This window comes from Empidonax traillii, unplaced genomic scaffold (assembly GCF_003031625.1).
Source record: "Empidonax traillii isolate 1590-97213 ecotype Southwest subspecies unplaced genomic scaffold, ASM303162v1 scaffold918:size355816, whole genome shotgun sequence".
NCBI classification, from domain to species: Eukaryota; Metazoa; Chordata; class Aves; order Passeriformes; family Tyrannidae; genus Empidonax; species Empidonax traillii.
Genome location: NW_020956111.1, coordinates 35420 through 54003, shown reverse-complemented (window position 1 = coordinate 54003; position 18584 = coordinate 35420). Strand labels below are relative to the sequence as shown.

The 18584-nt window shown below is 59.0% G+C and overlaps 1 protein-coding gene across 4 annotated transcripts in view; it reads left to right on the top strand.

Moving 5' to 3' along the window:
* NLGN3 (neuroligin 3) overlaps positions 1 to 17265 on the top strand; it is a 39015-nt gene extending 21750 nt beyond the window's left edge. For 3 of the 4 annotated variants that reach the window (XM_027902891.1, XM_027902890.1, XM_027902892.1), the window contains 5 exons: positions 5302 to 5361; positions 8067 to 8216; positions 9960 to 10145; positions 13296 to 14085; positions 14510 to 17265. In XM_027902891.1, the coding sequence (XP_027758692.1) occupies positions 5302 to 5361; positions 8067 to 8216; positions 9960 to 10145; positions 13296 to 14085; positions 14510 to 15347 (2024 nt within the window). In that variant the 3' untranslated portion in view covers positions 15348 to 17265. The remainder of the gene's footprint in view (positions 1 to 5301; positions 5362 to 8066; positions 8217 to 9959; positions 10146 to 13295; positions 14086 to 14509) is intronic. The other variant, XM_027902893.1, reaches the window with a different exon arrangement.
* The last annotated feature ends 1319 nt before the right edge of the window (positions 17266 to 18584 follow it).

The following is an 18584-nucleotide window of genomic DNA, read 5'->3' as shown; positions in this document are numbered from 1 at the left end:
CTCGGGCAGGGTTTCTCTGCAGCCCATCTGCACTTGCCTCTGGTCACCTCCTGGGGAGCTGCTGGGGGACATTCCCACTGCTCCCACTGGGCTCTGTTGACTCATGGACCAGCAGATCCCTCGTGCAGGCCGTTTGGGCATCCCGGTGTGATGTGCCAGGAATTAAAGCACCCAGACACTGGCTCTGGTGGCCAATGGCTTGAATTAACTGAGTCACTTGTGATGAGACACAGAGGCTCCTCCGCCTCTTATCGTGTGTCTTGAGTTAGTAATGTTTGGGGTGAGGATAATGTACCTGCAGTGCTGATTTCCTTGGGCTGAAAATTTGAAGACTGGCTCATTCTGGAATATTCATGATTATTATTTCTAAGGCAACATATGAACAGTGATGAGCTCTCCTCTCGCAGAACAGTATTTTGGTGGTTGAAAATGCTCCCACCTCACTGGATGATTTCTGCCACCCCTAAGCTCAGTGTATTTCATAGCAGATGAAGGTCTGAGAATTCATCATGGTTTATCTCTGGGACAGAAAAACATCCCTGTTTCCCCGCCCAATTGCCCACAGTACTTTCCTGCATGGAAATTCCCTAAATGCCAGTCTCCTCCATACACATTGGTCCTTTCTCTGGGAGCAAGACAGGCCAGTGGTGCTTTGAGAATAATTAGCCACACACGGTGCCAGGGGAGCTGACAGCCCTGAGGCTCAGCTCAGGTTCTGCTGTGAAAATAACCCTGCCCACCCAAAGACCATGTACACACCCCCCCATACAGTACCTATGTGCAAAATGCAGCTCTGCCCTTTGCTTTGTGCTGCCAACACTTCCAGCCTGTGCTTGGCTGTGGCAGGTGCCAGGATGATTTTCCCTTCCCTTCACCAGCAGCCTGGGCAAGCCTTGCTGCAGGGCATGAGGAGGTGGATGTCATTTTTGGAGGGGAAAAAAAATGTGGCTGCCCTGCATTTAGTAGGTTTTCATTAGTGACTGCCCAAATCTCTCTGGCTGGGGCTGTGCAGAGCCTGCGATGCTGCAGAGACAAATGTGCAGGTCCAGCATCTTCCTCTGCTGTGTGAGGGTGGCTGGAGCTCCCAGCAGCTCCTGGGCTCAGGATTTGCTTCGGCTTCTCTGCTGCTCTCCAAGAAGTGGATTTGCCCGAGTACTGGCTGAGGCTTCCCTGCAGTGCTCCCTTGCTGGAAGCTTCTCCCCAGCCCCCTCAAAGCCCGGTGCTCTGCAGAGCTGGCTGTGAGCAGACCACCGCCCTGGTGCTCTGCTTCCACTCCAGGGAGTGATTTGCAAAGGTGAGGGTAGGTGTTTGTGCTGGTGGAGGCAGCAGAGCGTGAGAAGATGCAGTGCTTTTACCGAGTCCGCTCAAGGATGGAAATAACTCCTCTGCATCACTCCGGGACAGGGAGGGGCTGGGCAGCACCAAGGTGTGCTGCAGTCCTGGAGCAAGGGCTGGTGGTTGGAAGATCCCAGCAAAGTTGCCCCTTCCTGTGGGGTTGTGCAGCAGCAAGTTCAACAGCTGCATCAGTCCTGTTCCTTGTCGCTCCTGGAGGAGCAGCTGAGGTGGTGTGGCCAGAGGCAGGTGCACCTTTGGGTGCACGCAGCCATCAGACAGCTCCTGCTCCCTGAGGCATCGTGGCTGTGTTGTGGGAGTGGGTGCCCCACTTGCATGGAGGAGAGGGTGCTGGAGCTGCCTACAGGCACCCTGAACAGACTTTTGGATCTGACAAGATGACACCTCAGGCTCCTGCTCTTCTGTTATCCACACCATGCTGAGAATGAAGCCTCCAAGGACTTAGGCTCCTCACCCTCCTTTATCCCTGTTTGCACTGGTGTCAGTGCTGTTGGCATGGTTTACTTAAGATAGCATAAATCCAGCGTGGATGCCCCTCTTTTGAGGGAAGTGATTTTATTTTTTACTGAACTTGAACTTAAATCTTCACAGAGCCTTTAGATAAGAGCATATGCATCCTTCCTATCGGCCCCAACAACGTCACTTTGCAGTCAGCTTAAAGTGAAGTGGCACAACAGACATTCACACTGGGTTAGTGGAGGGTGTTTTTGATGGGTAAGGAGAATGAGCCACGTGCCCTTTTGGTTTTTCCAGCTGTGAATCCACAGGCTTTAGCCCATCCCCATGAGAGTAGGTGCTGCAGGGCTCTGCATGGTGGCCTTTGTTAGTGCAGAGGAAGATCTCCTGGGATGGGTGTCCCTGAACATGTCAATAGACAGTGGAAGGAAATATTGGAGCAAAGTGCAAGGGGGGGGGGGGTGAGGGAGGTGAAGCTGTGATTGCTCTCACGAGCTGTGGGACATTGGTGGGTTGTGCTGGAGGTGAATATTCCAGCCCACTTGGTCACAACAGTCTGCGTTGGCCATAACCCCAGCCAGCCTGGAACCTTCCTGCTGATGGGTAAGGCTCGTGCTTTGCATCTGCCACACACATGCCCCTGCTGTTCCCCTCTGCCCTGGCCTGCATCACTGTGTTCCTGCTTTGCTCAGCTCCCCAAGTGCTGCTTTCTGCCACCTATTCTGCGGCCCCTGAAGCTCAGGGTGCTTTAGGCTTGTCCCCACCATCCCTAAGCTCTGCAGCAGCAGTCTCCAGCTGGATCCCTCCCTGATCAGCCAGGACAGTTGCTCAGGTCACAGAGATGTTGTCCACTGCCCTCTCTTACAGTCTGAAAGGTCCTCATAGCTGATTCCTCCACCCTCATCTTCATGCATACCTTTGCCCCCTAAAAGAGCTGGAGGGGCTGCAACCTGGCTGCTCGCAGGGGGTTTAGCAGCACCAGGGCCTTTGGCAGTGGAAAATGATCTCCAGCTGCCTGTGATCATCTCCCCATCTCTGAGGCGCGGTGTGGGATGAAGGTTCACCGCCTGTGGTCTTCATTAGAGGAAAATCCCCATCCCTTAGCAGCACCGAGAGGTTGGCACGTAGCACCGGTTAGCAAATATTGCATGAGTACTTCGTCATTTAAGTGCTTTCTGGGCTTGCAGCTCTTCCTAATGAAGACACAGCAGGTCAAGCCTGCAGCCTCCTGCAAAGAGGCCGAGCGGCCGCACGCTGGGGGTGGGCTGGGCAGGGAGAGGGAAGGAGGCAGCAGGAGGGGGGAGGATGCTGGGGCTGAGGTGCTGGGGCAAGCGGTGACAGGGATGGGGGGTGGTGCTGTGTGAAAAGAGGAGAAGGATGTGAGATGCTCAGGGAGTGAAGCAGGAGGCGAGGAGGCAGGGCTGGAGCACGGCGGGGATAGGTCGGGAGGTGAACTCTGAGTTGGAGAAGATCAGGATGGCACAGGAGACAGCTGATCCATCCCTGCCCTGGGCAGGAGCAGCTCTGCCTCACCTCTTCCTGCCAGTGTGTCTCACCTGGTCTTAAAACACCTCCCCAGATCGCCTCTTCCAGAACTTTCCTCTCCTTTCTGACAGGAAGGTTTTCATCTCATTCTACTTCATGTAAATTCAGAGCTGCCTGTGCTGTGTGCAGCAGAGAAGGACTTGCTCTTCCACCTCACCACCTCACAGTAGCCTTTCATGTGTTAGGATACTGCTGTAGCTCCCATCGTGCCTCTGCTCCTGACATTTGTGTGACCCCAGCCCTCTGCAAACTTTTCGTGGATTCTGGATTTTTCTAGATTTCCTGTTGCTGCTTCTCCAGACTTTCTCCAGCAGGCCATGGCTGCTTAAGGCATCCTGCAAGCCTCTTGCCCCAGTGGAGCTGCCTCATGGCCATTTCAGACCTCTTACTCCCCCATCACGGATTCCTTTTAAATTCAAATCCTGTCCCACTCCAGGCTGCCCTCTCTGTTATCCACATCCCGTGTCACCTGCAGAATGCCACTCCCAGAGTGACAGTGAGAACAACTCCCTGATTTTGTCTTCCTGGCCAGTTTTGTGCTTTTAGTCCCATAGTTCCATGCAGTCACAGGGCTGTCCTTTGCCTGTGGGAGCCTTACTGAAGGCTGTGCAAAACCCTTGCTGTGGCGCTGATGGGGCCCACGGGTGACACATCAGCTGGGTACTTGGAGGGATTTTGGAGCTTCCCTGTGTCTCAGGGGAGAGTCACTGGCCAGCACAGGCACTGTGTGGGTAGTCCTGCCTGGGGGAAGCCCTGTTGTCACCCCAGAGCTCACCATCACCTGGGGAACTCTCTTTTTGCTGCATTCATCAGGGAGCAGAGGACTGCAGGTGCTGATCTGCAGCTCTGAGGGGACAAGGGGAGCACAGCCCCTTCCTGAAATTCGGTTCTCCAGGGCACAGGGATGGCACCACTCACCTTTGTGCCCACGTGGACAGGCAGTCCTTCGCAGGAACAGGGCTTTGGTGCAGGTCTGCAACATCCTTGCTCCCTGCCAGCCCACAGGCCACCTCTCCTGGCTCCCACTGGTGTCACGGAGCTCGGGCAGTGCCACGCTCCCTGCACACCATCCCCAGCAGTGCTCCACAGTGCTGGGCTGGGGCTACCAGGCTGACCAACCATGGAAGGTGTTCAGGACGTTCCAGAAGCCAGTGTGTTCAGGGTTCTGCCGCGCTCAGGTCACGCTGGTTGGTGCCTTGGCAATCCTCAGTGAAAAAGGCAACGAGTCTTTCAAGAAAGGAACTGGTGCAAGATGGAGCTGAGCAGAGCAGGGGAGCCCCTGTCATGAGGGCTCCCTGCAGCTGCTGGGGGGGTCTCCTGTGGTGGCACCAGTGGTTGGTGACACTGCCGTGCCAGGCACAACAAGGGGCCATGCACCACCTGGGGGTGATGGGCAGGACCCTGCCTGGTGGTCAGTGGCCATGCAAAGCAACCCTTCATGTGAGCTCTGCTGGTGACAGAGGGCAGCTGTCCCCCGTGGCAGCAGAGCTGGGAGCAGGGCTCCCGCTTGCACCTGGGTGGTAGGAGAGGGAGCCTTGCCTGGAGCAGAGAGCTGAGGGGATGTAGGAGGATCTGCAAGTGCTTTGAGAGACTGATCCACCATCAGTGCTGACACTGCCACAGCCCCACTCACCTCTTCCCTGCCACCCTGGCCCTCCCCAGGGAGGATCTGGGAAGGGGTCCAGGTGGAGTGGCATCCTGGTGCAGCTCCCTACGCTGCCCTGGCTCTGGGAGAGGTGCAGTGTGAGTAGCCAGCAGTGCCGTGGGGCACAGGCCTGGCCCCACTGTCTCTGCTATCATGCTATTTTTGAATTCTCTTTTTTTTTTTTTCTTTTCTGTTTTTTTTTTCTTTCTTTCTTTCTTTCTTTTTTTTTTTCCTTTTCGTTGTTTCGTTTTTACTTCCTTTCGTTTTCCTTTCTGTTCTGTCTCCTCGTGTTTGGTCCCCAGGAGCCAGCGCTAAGAAACAGGGCGAGGACTTAGCGGATAATGACGGTGATGAAGACGAAGGTATTTCTGTGCTCGAGGCTGCCACTGCATGACACGCAAAGCAGCTCCGTTGTGCCCGCCATCCGCTGCCATCCCCAGGGAGCCCTGTGTGTGTCTGTCTGCCGTGCCAGGCAGCTGCGCGGGGTGGGGGGCAGGCTGGCCGGCTGTGCAGGGCACCCAGGACCTTCCCCTCCCTCCTGAGGGCGGGGGAAAAGCTCATGGGTTGGTTTGATGGTTTTTTTTTTCTGCCTCCTTAGGAGAAGTTTACTCCTGCTCAGTTTGAGCGAGGTGCAGGGAGGAAGCATGGCAGCTTGGGAGGAGAGGAGCCCTCGGGCACCTGGGCCCATTTCACCCTGAGCCCGGTCACATCCCACCTCCAGCCTCATCCCTCCCCCGGAGCCGTTTGGATAAGTGCAGCTGGGAGCCAAAAACCTCCCCCTCCACTCTTGCCTGGCCCTGCCATGGGCACCAACCCAGGGTGTTGGCTGCTGTGCTGGCAGCCTGAACCCTTGGCACCCAAAGGGTATCTGGCCATGCCCAGGAGACCCAAGGTCCACTTGGTTTCTGTTAATCCCTCTACTTCCTCACCCAGTGGAAGCAAGGTCTTTCTTCCACCAAAGCATCAGCATCAGCCAAGACAGAGCAAGTGGGCTTTCAAGCAGATGTGATTCTAGATATACTCCAGGGCTGAGCAAGCTGCAGGATAAGCTATTTTTAGTAAAATGGGGTCGTTCGTCTGCAGGGCACGGAGTGTGTGTTTGGCTGCAGAGATGTGAAGAGAGGTAGGAGGAAGGGTTGGCCAGGGTGCAGCTCGAATGTGCTAAGGACAGAAAAACCTCAGAGTGTGCAGAAGGCCCAGGGCAGCTAGAACACAGCCTGGCAGATGGCATTTAGGATCTGGGAAATAGATGAAAAACTTTTTCCTTGGCAGTACTAAACCCCTGTTGTTTACTCCCTCTAACCTGTGCCCCAGAATCTCTTGTACCAGGGTGTAAACTGGCATCCAGCCTAAGTGACTTGACTGTGCTAAATCCCAACACACCAAACTGTGCTGCAGCAATTAGGAGCTGTTTATTCCCTGGTACACCTCTGTACATTGCTGACATTCTGCTGCAAGGATGTCCCTTTGTGTGTCAGTGGGAGCATGCAGCAGGGAGAAGACATGGCACTGATGTTCCTGCCCTTCACATTTCAAGCAGGTGGCCCTGGAAAAAGTTGTCCTGATGTAGCTCTGCCACACAGGCAATGTCTGTGCTGGAGGAGCTGCCAGCATTTTTTGCTCCTCTGGTCTGTGCATTTGTCTGGCTACCTCCTGGCGATAGGAAAAGAGCCAGCACAGGTTTTGCTTTTGGCATAGCCTCGTTCTCCTGGAGGGAGAAGGTTTTCTGTGTGGAAGGGAGGCCACCTTTAGGCAGCCACGGAGGTGAGGATGGCCACAGGTAGCCATCAGCCTGGCCTGCAGCCCCCCTGCAATGGGCAAGCCACAGGAAGGAGTGGCCGTGGGCAGGGGTTAGGTGGGTGTGAGAGAGCATGTCCACCCCAGCTGGGCATCAGCACTGGGATGCTGTGGCTGTGCCCCAGGAGTGCAGCCCTGCCTGGACTGTGGGGGGGTCTGGCAGCCAGGGAGGCAGGCAGGGAGCAGCAGCTGGCTGGGGCAGCTGGGGCCAAGCAGGCACTGCCAGCCCACCCGAGCAAGGTACTGGGTGTGGGAGAGCACGAGGGAGGGCAAAGTCCAGCAGTGCTGGCTCGCCAGCCCAGCACAGGGCTGGGCAGCACAGGCGTTTGGGACCTGGCACTGTGTCTGTGACGGGTGCAACCACCTCCTCTGTGGAACGTGGGTGAGATGCACCAGGAGCCCAAGCGTGGGTGTTATTCCCCCGTGGATGGTTGTGACTCCATGAGGGATCATAGGCCAGCGGGGCAGAAGGGGCAAGATGTCCCCTGGACAGGACCAGCTGAGAGAGGGAGCGTGGCTGCTCCCTGTCCCCTAGGCTCCTGCAGTCCTTCCTCTCCGGCCCTCGGGATCCTGTTCCCCATCCTCACTCCATGCCTCATCCCTGTCCTCGTCCAGATGCTGTGCTCACCTCCCTGACACACACACGTGCATACCCCGACTGCCTCATCACCATGTCTGTGTCTGGGCACTGGGGTGCCATGGGTTCACATCCAGACAGCAGGCAGGTCTCTGCCTTCCTAGGGGGATGGGAAGGGGGGGTTGAGAGAGTAAGACATTGGAGCACACGTGAGTGGCCCTCCCACCTTCTAGGTCCTGCACACCCCCATCCCTGCCCCCCCCTCCAATGCCAGCTTCCAGGACTCCCGGAGCACTTGGGTCCAGCCAAAGGCAGGACGTGGAGCTGCATCCCAGGGCTGGACTCTGCCACTCCCACCCGCAACAGAGCTGGTCTGGCTCACGCACGATGCCCGAGCCCAGCTCTGGGGAAGAGCAGCGGGGTCCAGCCAGCACCCCTCCCACACTGTGCCCAGACTCCCGAGGGGACAGCGGTGTGGGGACGGTGCAGCGATTGCCGCCACCCGGAGAAGGGCTGGCGGGGTTGGTTTAGTGGTGGTTGGCTTTGGAGGCCCAACAGGAGAGCTCTGGCTTTGGCTCCTAAGCCCCCTCCCTGGTCCTGGCAGCTGGCATTGCCCTTGTCCTCGGTCTGCCTGTCGGGCAGGGTGCTGCGGCCGTCGCTGGGGGTCCTGTGTTTAACCACCTCTCCTTCCAGACATCCGGGACAGCGGGGCCAAGCCGGTGATGGTGTACATCCACGGTGGCTCGTACATGGAGGGCACGGGGAACATGATAGACGGCAGCATCCTGGCCAGCTACGGCAACGTGATTGTCATCACCCTGAACTACCGCGTTGGAGTGCTCGGTATGAGCTGGCCGGCGTGGGCTGTGCCGTCAGCACGGCCGGGCAGTGGGACAGCCCCTGTGTCTGTGTCTGTGTCTGACCGGGCATGAACCAGCCGGGCAGGGGGCGGAGGGGGGCGTAGGGCCGGCGGGATGCGCTGTGGGCACTGCCCCTGCCTTCCGGCCCGGCTGCCCAGCGCGGTGCCACGTGGCAGAACCCCCAGCGTGCGGCCGCAGCGCAGTCTGGGTCCTGGCACCGGCCACCCCCACCCCCCCCCCCGGCTCATTTACACAAACTGGCTCAACTGAAAGCAAATATTGGTTTGTGGTTAAATGAATAATAAATGTGTTTACCCAGCATCTCCTCCTGAGAGGGCTCAGAGCGGTGAGGTGCCAGCGGGTACTGCCTGGCTGTCCTGAGGACCTGGCAGCTCTCCCTCCCTGGGCACAGACTGTTCTCCAAACCGCTTGAGCTGCTGGGACCCCCTCAGCCACCCACCATGGCCTGGCCACCTGCAGAGGGGACCACAGAAGGGTGTCAGGTGCCATGCAGAGGAGGGTGGCAGTCCCATTTCCACAAGCACTGGTGACCTAGAGAGGCAGCCTGAGGACACAGGGTCAAAAGGCAGTGCAGTTCCCTGCTTGCTGCAGCAGAAACCACCAGGGGCTGGGACACAGGAGGCTTGTGTGAAGCACACTGCTGCTTCCCTTAGGGGCAGGGAGAACAAGGAGAACAAAGGTTTGGGAAAAGTTTCTTCCCAGCCGAGCTGCTGTCAGGGCTGGCTCTCTTACTGCCATCCAGCCTAGAATGGTGCTCTCCCTTGGCAGCTGGGCTCCCAGCTGGTACCTGAGACAGCACATTCCTCTGATAGCCTTCAGACCCCAGAGTTTCTTGAAGAAGATGACGGTTACCTGGTAGGAAATAAAATAAAATTTTCAGTAAAAATAAACCTATTGAATTAAAATAAATGGCCCTTTAAGATGAAGGGTAAGTTTGCACCTTTAAGGTGCAAACTTACGGGATGTGAGTCACAACATGACATTAGACTTAAGTGGTGCCTTCATCGTTTCCATTGAAGTGGTGCACCACACCCAACCAGACCACCTCCAAGTGCCAAGCACTGCACTGGGACCGCTCCCTGTGTGCTGGGATTACCTGCCTGCATTTTAAATCAGGACCATAGTTTTGGCTTCCTGCTTAGAGTCAAAGCAAACAAAACCGGTGATAACTTATCTTGGGTGTTCCCTTTGCTACTGAAAGCTTCTCAGCTTCTTCCTCACTGAGAGCCTTTGTATTTTAAGCTGCAGTCAGTTCCTCTCTGCCCAGCCCACCTCCTTACATTTATAGAGCCTCCTCCAGTCCACCCTGGTCCATGGAAAGCATTGGCTGTGCAGGCACTCGGCCTTCCTGCAGCCACTGATGGTTTTTCAGCTCTCCCTGGAGCATGTGTGAGATGTCTTGAGCCGTTCTTAGCTTGGGTGGTATGGGTAGGACAGAGCTTTGTTCCCTTCACCCTGTCACTTCTGGCTGAAGAGGCTCCCCAGGGCTTGCAGCTGCACTCAGCCTTTTGGCCCTCTTTGATGTGCAGAGGGTGGCTGGAGCTCGAGGTGTCCCTGCTCCAGCTTAGAACTCTCTTGGTAGTGGGGTCTCATGTTGTGGTGGTACAGGGTCCCGTGGAAGCTCCCCTATGCCTGGGGAAGGGGGGTGGGAGGTCAGGACATTCCCTGCTTCCTCATCCCTAACTGGGCTCCCCTTGGCCCCCAGGGTTCCTGAGCACAGGGGACCAGGCTGCCAAGGGCAATTATGGGCTGCTGGACCAGATACAGGCCCTGCGCTGGGTCAGCGAGAACATCGCCTTCTTTGGGGGAGATCCCTTGCGGATCACGGTCTTCGGCTCCGGCATCGGTGCCTCCTGTGTCAGCCTGCTCACCCTCTCCCACCACTCCGAAGGTAGGTGCCAGCTGTGCCTGAGGATGCTGCAAACACCCTGTGAGCAAACAACCTGCTAATGGGAGCCCACCCGCTGCCCAGCCTAACAAAGTCGGGGCTGCTTTCTAATTAGTTGGTGGTGAGAGCCCGGCCCCAGGGTTAGGAAAAAAAACATTCTCATCCTGGGCAGGGAGAGGCCAGGCAGAGCACGTGGGAGCCAGGGATGGAGCTCCCAGTGCCCAGGGCTGCAGCCTGGGGCCAGCACCCAGGCATGGGGAGAGGTGGGGACCCCCCCCATGGCATCCTGCCCCGGTGCTCAGGCTCGTCCATGTGCAGATGTGGAGGGGGGGTAGGGCATCATGCAGGGCACCAGGAACATGGACCTCAGTGCTAGGAAAGGCATTCACGCTGGAACAGAAGGGGAAAACAGACCTGAGCCTGGAGAGGGATGGAGGGCCCCATGTTGTGAGACTGGGAGGGCTGGAAGTGCTGCAACTAGCAAAACACAGGTGGAAGTAGAATGATTGATATCTGTAAATATAGCAGAGTGTTTACTCTAGATAAAGTAAGGAATTATTTATGCTAAAAGATTTGGTTGGAATAAGAGCAAAGGCATGTAAACCACCTGCAAAGACATTTACATCAAGCATTGGGGGAAAAAAATTGCACTTGAAGCTGATGTGAAGAGCTGCAGCCCTGCTCAACAGCCTGGGTATCACACAGGAATGGAGACCTTCGGAACCTCAGCCGGGCTGATGGCTGATGATGGCAAGTCTTTTGCAGGCTGAAAGCTGCCGCAGAAAGAAAAAGTGTTTTTCTCTGCCCATATTGAGCGTGAAAGGCTGGTGGGGGAACACTGTGTGTGATGCATTCACAGCGCTTCTTAGGGTGCTCCTTTCCATCACAGGAGTGCAGGACTTGGCTGCCCAGGTGGCCCAGGATGGAGGGAGCAGCGTGGAGGGAGGCTGAGGGTGGATTGGAGGGGTTGCTCCCTGTGACTTTCCAGCCACAAAAAATAGTCCCGTCAGTATGGCACTTCCCAGGTGATGCTACGCTTTCTGCCACTAAATCCTGCTTCTGAATGCCTAAACCCTGTATCTGCCACTAAACCCTGTATCCTTTGCTGCCCCATCCAGCTCCAAGGCCTGCGGTGTGGTCTCCCCTGGGTCTCAGTGGTGCTGTGTGCTCAGCACCCTCGCAGACGTGGCAGGGGAGCTGTAAATGCTGCGAGGTGTGAGGGGAGTGCTCAGTGCTGCAGCCAGTGTCTCATAAAACCAAATGGCCATAAAATCACCTCAAAAACCCTCTGTGGCAGAGCACCCATCTCCCCAGGGACAGGTAGCTGGCTCTGAAACGCAGCAGGGGGAGTCGTGCAGTCTGCAGACCAGGTGGGTTTGGTTTTATTGCATCAAAATGAAACTCACAGTGATCAAAAGCAATTAATGAAGCTGATGATTCGTGCCTGCTTTGCCAGGTGCTGCAAGAGGCAGACACTGGAGGCTTGGTACATTACTCAGTGTGTCTGGCTGCCTGGGAGATCCACATCTCCCCTGCCAGCCTCAGCCCTCGTAGGCAGGTGGATCCCACACCACTGACCAAAGTGCAGAGCTCCATCACCTTGCCTGGGCCCCAGCAGGCCGGAGAGGTCCAGGGTGAACTGCAGAGGGTGATGCCTCCCTGCAGTGCTTGTGGGGCTTCAGCCAGGTGCTGGCATGGAGGGTCCATCAGGGACATGACTAGCTGCTGGTGACATCAGCTGCCCCCATACTTCCCCAGGCAGGGGCAGGGCCCAGCCTAGTGGGTCTGTCTGGGAAGTGATGCTGCTGGCAGGGACCGTATGGCTGCTGCTGGGACAGCATCTCCTGGGAGCCAGGATACCCCATCCTGGCTCCTTGGCACGTGGACGATGGCGCAGAGCAAGCAAGCCCATGGCCAGTCTCCAGCCTGTAGGCTGGGTATGGCTTTCTAGGGCACTGGGAGGTGACAAACAGAGCTTGTGACTTGTCTTTGTCCCAGTGCATGGGACTGTACGTCAGGTACTTGGCAGAGCGAGGACTGTGCGTGCAGACAAGAGCTATGGACATGGTGGCCAGGAGCCAGGAGCCTCTGAACACTTCTGCTGCGGGAAGGTGCATGTTTCCCTGCAGAGCAGCACAGCCCTGGTTGCAGAGGGGTTCTCTGCACTTCAGGGCGCTGGGGGCAGCCCCTGTGTTGTGCCAGTACCATTCAGGGATCACCTGAAACAGTCCCTCGTGGTGAGCAAGTGCTGGGGTCTTGCAGGGGTGCAGGCAGCGCTCGGGGTGCAGAGGAGAGCAGGGACCCTGGGGTGCAGCCCGGACTGGCTGCCTTTCACAGCCCCGGAGGCTCTGCTTCCTCACCACCCTTTGTATTCTGAGCACAAGCTCCATTGACATGGGACTGGAGCGAAGCCACGCATTTCTCTGCCTGGGCCAGGGCCTTTGTGGCCTCGTTTTCCAGGGCGAAAGTCCACTCCCTCTGTGTTCCTGGTGGCAGAAAGGCCCTCTTTGTGCATCTGGCAGAGTGCTCCTGCAGGGCCGGATTGGCACTGAGCAGCCCCAGCTGGGCAGGAAGCAGCAGGGAGGGGGTGGAGGGGGACTCTGACAAAGCACTGGGGTGGGACACACAGGGTTAAGTGCCCTCGAGCAGGCATTAACCCTCCCACTGCTGCCAGCCCTGCTCAGTGAAGCAGATGCCAACCTGGGCTGGAGGATGGTGCTGAGACAGGGACAGCGTGTGCCCCTCGGGGGCTTGGGCAACACGTGACTGGGGCAGCACGGGCTGCTCAGCGAGGCCAGGCTGTGATGCAGCCATGGCCCCTCTTCTCCCCCCCCACCAGGACAGAAAGATGCTGGGCCATCCCCTGCAATGGGATCCTGAGGGAGCACAGCAGCCCTTGCTCGCTGCCAGGAGCACCCACCCACCTGCATGCCCAGCTGTCACCCTGCCACCCTCGCAGTGGCCCTGAGCTGAACCCCTGTGTGAGCCTGGCTCTGCAGCAGAGCCCGGGTCAAGGCCAGGTGTGGGCTGAAGTGCCGGGTCCTTGCAGGGATAGAAGAGCATCGATGCCTTCTCCACGCTGCATCCTGCACTGCAGCGCTGGGGTGTTGGAACCCTGCTGAGAGCTTCCTCCACCCCTTGCCTGTATTGCAGGTCTCTTCCAGAGGGCCATCATCCAGAGCGGCTCCGCGCTCTCCAGCTGGGCGGTGAACTACCAGCCCGTGAAGTACACCAGCATGCTGGCCGACAAGGTGGGCTGCAACGTGCTGGACACGGTGGACATGGTGGACTGTCTGCGGCAGAAGAGTGCCAAGGAGCTGGTAGAGCAAGACATCCAGCCGGCTCGCTACCACGTGGCCTTCGGGCCGGTCATCGATGGGGATGTGATCCCGGATGACCCAGAGATCCTGATGGAGCAGGGCGAGTTCCTCAACTATGATATCATGTTGGGGGTCAACCAGGGTGAGGGGCTGAAGTTCGTGGAGGGTGTGGTGGACCCCGAGGACGGCGTCTCGGGCAGTGACTTTGACTACTCAGTCTCCAACTTTGTGGACAACCTGTACGGATACCCCGAGGGCAAGGACACCTTGAGGGAGACCATCAAGTTCATGTACACGGACTGGGCCGACCGGGACAACCCCGAGACACGTCGCAAGACTCTGGTGGCCCTCTTCACTGACCACCAGTGGGTAGAGCCATCAGTGGTGACAGCTGACCTGCACGCCCGCTACGGTTCCCCCACCTACTTCTACGCCTTCTACCACCACTGCCAGAGCCTGATGAAACCTGCGTGGTCCGACGCAGCCCACGGGGATGAGGTGCCTTACGTGTTTGGGATCCCCATGATTGGCCCCACAGACCTCTTTCCCTGCAACTTCTCCAAGAACGACGTCATGCTCAGCGCCGTGGTGATGACCTACTGGACCAACTTTGCCAAGACAGGGTGAGTGGGGATGGGTGCTGTGCCTTGAGGGGGCTGCACTCACTGCAGCTGTACCCCTCAAGACCACGCTGTGGTGGTGGGGGGGTTGTCATGCCTGGTGTGGGACACTGAGCCCCCTGAGCCCAGTGTGCTGCACCTTCACTGGGGTCATGGCCTCAACCACAAAGCAAGAAGCTCAGAGCACGGGCAGACCCTGGGACAGGACCCAGCTGAAAGCGGGAATGGGGAGGTTTGTTGGCTGTGGTTATCATGGGTGAGGCTTGACACAGGGTTGGGGTGCTGCCCAGACGTGCAGGACCTTTTGCCAGCACTCCTGTGCCACCACTGGCAAAGGTGTCCCCAGCCTCCATCTCTGCACCCAGCTCTCCCTCCTTGCTTCTTTGGCTTTTCCCAGTGCTAGTTCTGTTCTGCCTGTGTTTCACAGGGACCCCAACAAGCCCGTCCCCCAGGACACCAAGTTCATCCACACCAAGGCCAACCGGTTTGAGGAGGTGGCCTGGTCCAAGTACAACCCCCGCGACCAGCTGTACCTGCACATCGGGCTGAAGCCACGGGTGCGCGACCACTACCGGGCCACCAAGGTGGCTTTCTGGAAGCACCTGGTTCCCCACCTGTACAACCTGCACGACATGTTCCACTACACCTCCACCACCACCAAAGTGCCGCCACCCGACACCACGCAGAACTCCCACATCACCCGCCGGCCCAACAGCAAGATCTGGACCACCAAGCGCCCCGCCATCTCCCCCGCCTACAACAGTGAGAACGGGAAGGAGAAGTGGAGCCCGGAGCAAGAGGCGGGCACCCTGCTGGAGAGCCCCCGCGACTACTCTACTGAACTGAGCGTCACCATCGCCGTGGGCGCCTCCCTCCTCTTCCTCAACGTGCTGGCCTTCGCCGCCCTCTACTACCGCAAGGACAAGCGCCGGCAGGACACGCACCGGCAGCCCAGCCCCCAGCGTGGCGCCGCCAACGACATCGCCCACGCGCCTGATGAGGAGATGCCCTCCTTGCAGGTGAGCCAGGGGCACCACGAGTGCGAAGCCGTGCCGTCCCACGACACCCTGCGCCTGGCCGCTCTGCCCGACTACACCCTCACCTTGCGCCGCTCGCCGGACGACATCCCGCTCATGACCCCCAACACCATCACCATGATCCCCAACTCGCTGGTGGGGCTGCAGACCCTGCACCCCTACAACACCTTCACCGCCGGCTTCAACAGCACGGGGCTCCCGCACTCACACTCCACCACCAGGGTATAGCTGCCTGCCGCCGGCGCACACGCATGCACGCACGCACACACACGCAGCAGACACTGGCAGAGGGAGTGGTGGGGCCCACAGAGCCCCCGGCGGAGGGGCAGCACCCACGGACGGGGCAGCTCCCAGCCCAGAGACCTGCGGGGTCCCGGTGTGGCCCCCGGCGCTTTCTTTTGTTCCTATCTAACTCTTGAGAAGTGCTTTGACTCTGCCGGCCTCAGGGCCCCGCGGGTTGCCCCGGGATGCCAGTGGGGTGCAGGGGGGACGCGGTGTAAACCCTGCCCCCGTGCAGGCGGACGGGGGTACCCCACTGTCGATGGCCATGGGGCTGCCCGTGCTGTGGCTGTGCCTCCCAGCGGGGCGATCACATCCCCAGCGCTGAGCCCACTGAGCACCCTGGGACTGACGAGGAGCGGGACTGGGCATCCCTCTCGGCCAGTGCCCAGGCATCCCCAGGCAGCTTGGCAGCCCTGGAAAAGGCTCCTTCACTGTGCTGAGAAGTGGCCCTGGGCCATGGTGCTATAGGCAGAGGGAACGGGCGGGGTCCGGGGACCTGGCCACGTGCTGGGTGCGGGCGCTGGGGCCGGTGCCGGGGCTCAGGGACCCTGGGAGTGGGGCCCTGGGCCGGAGACTTGGCACCTCTGCCCCTCTTTGCGCTGCAGAGAATCTCTCTTTTGTGTCAGTCATTTCTCTTTGCAGAGACGTTTTTTAAAGCAGATCTTTAGTTCTTTACACACTAACGGAGTCGCCGCGTTTTGTCCTTTGTAAAGATTTTAAAACCAAGTGTTCTTGATATAAAATAAAAAGCCAGTTAGAAGCCAGCGTGTGCGCACGGTGCCGGCCCCCCATGGCGCCCGCCTGCCGTGGGTGGGCACCGGGCAGGGCAGTGCCTCCTGCGCTGCGGGGCCGCGCTCTTTTGTATTTTTTGATATTCTCCCTCCTCTGTCACCTGTGCCCACCTATCTCAGCCAAATAGCCTATCCAACGGCCTGCCTGCGAGCACCCCCGCCCCGGTCCCTCCACTGCCACCACCGGCCAAGTGCCACCCACCGCCCCGCGTGGGCATCACCTGCTCTGAGCAACGTCTGTTCGCCCCCACGAACCCAGGAGCACCCCCCCAGGCACCCCACCCTGCCCTGCTCCCCCAGGAGCATCCCACCTCCCTTCGCCACCGCCCCGGGGCCGTGCTGTGCCCTCCCTGCCCGTGCCGCTGCCCAAAAGCAGTGGTTTGCAGCCTGTGTCAGGGGTGGGGTGACAGGAGCAGAGTGAGCTGCTTTCCAATATCAACTCTGCCTCCCATGTTACTTCCACTGGGGCCTTTACCCCACTGTGGGGTGACCCCAGCTCTGGCATCCAGGACATGCGGCTGGGATAGACGCCTGGGCAGGGACTCTGGGGGTGATGCAGCCTGTGTGGTGCTGGAAGCACCTGTGCCAGGGCTGGGGCACCCGCTGGGCCGGTGTGGCCACCGAGCCACGTGTGGCTCAAGGCGAGTGGCTTTGGTGCAGCCGGGCATGGAGAAGAAGCAGCACGGGATCCCACGTGGGGCACCCCAGCCTCAGCCCCCCACGATGAGCACTGGCACCTGGGGCCTGGGGAGGCAGGAGGAAGGGACAGGTCCTTGTGGGGACACCTTACCTCGTCCCTGTGCAAGACGGTCCGGCTGGCAGACGCTGCCCATGCTGGCGGCCGTGACGCACCGGTGCCGGCTGGCCCTGCTGGCCCTGCTGCCCGGGGCCAGCGCATCGATGGCCCTGCTGGCCCTGCTGCCTGGGGCCAGCTCACCCACAGCCCTGCACCCTGCCCCGGCCCCCGCCCCGCACGGGGCTGAGGGTGAGGATGCTCGTTGGAGAATGTATTTATACCCTGTCACCCGCGCAGAGTAACAAATTCCAAATAAAAACAGAAGTGATATTTTTAATAGCGGTGTGTCTCGCCTCTTCTTGGAGCGTGCGGGAGGGGTCAGGGACTCCCAGGCTGGGTGGGGTACCCCGTGCTGGCTTAGAGCCATGCCAGCCATGGCTGTGCCTGCTGGCAGAGGGTCTGGATGGGCTCCATGTCCCTGGCACCGACCCCACAGAGGCAGCAGGTGGGTCCTGGTATCACCTCACCGTGTCGGGGCACTGGACCCTCAGTGCAGCACACATTAAGCCAGCACCAAATGATCCAGAATTGCCAACACCAAGTGCCACAGTGAGGGGGTGTCCCCACGTGCCCCTGCCCTGCTGTGCCCACCCCCAGCACTGGAACCCTATGTGGGATCTCATCTGTGCCCCAGCCCCCTCCCTCCAACCTTCGCACCCCCTCCCCAGTCTTTCCCAGCTGAGCTCTCCTCCCCCTACTTGCCAAACAGAAAAGCTGCTGGTTTCATTTCTTTTTAATGTAATTTCAACTGGGGTTGCCATGGAAACCAGGCACGGGGAGGGGGGGCTGAATCGCCTCCAGGCAGCGTGCAGAGAGTGGAGCCAGGGCCGAGGCCCCGAGCCAGGGGAGCCGGGGGCAGGCAGAGGGAATGGGCTGTGCAGGGAGCTGAGTGGGGGGCTCTGCCCTGCTCTCCTGGGGTAACTTTGCAGCTGCTGCACCAGTTCAGCACCGTGCTCCAGACCCTGTGCTGGACCCTCCTTCGACCACTGGTGCTGCCCATTGTGGAGGTTCTGCACTCCCTGCCACCCTGTGCCCTGTGTGCTGGAGGTGCAGCAGTGTGGGCATGGCCTGGGGGCACTAGTCTGGGATGGAGGCAGGTCCCTTGCCATGGGGCAGATGGAGAGTATGGGAAAGGTGCCAGAGGCAGGCAGCGTGCTGTGCTGAGCCGTGCTGTGCTGTCAGGGGCAGGGATGCTGTGGAATGCCTGGGACAGGTTGCAATGGAGCCAAGCCACAACAAGCACGGGGGTGCCTTCCCCTGGGCTTTTTCATGCCAACAGACAGAGTTGCCCCTCCTCTCTGGGTGAAGGAAACTGCCCACCTGTGAAGCACCCTGAACCGTGACCCACAGCCCCATTCAGAATTGCCCCAACCACTGACCCCTCCGGTCCAACCCACCCAGCAGCCCCAGGACTGCAAGACCGAGGCCCTTCATTGCCCCTGTTTAGTGACCAACATCAGGCCACAGCAACAGGTTTCCATGGAAATGCAGGTGCTCCACAGCACAGCTCCAACAGCAGCCACCTTGCTGTGGGGTGAGCAGCGGGGCCAGCCCTGCCTGGTGGCCAGAGGCTCATCCTGGTGACACCACCAGCTG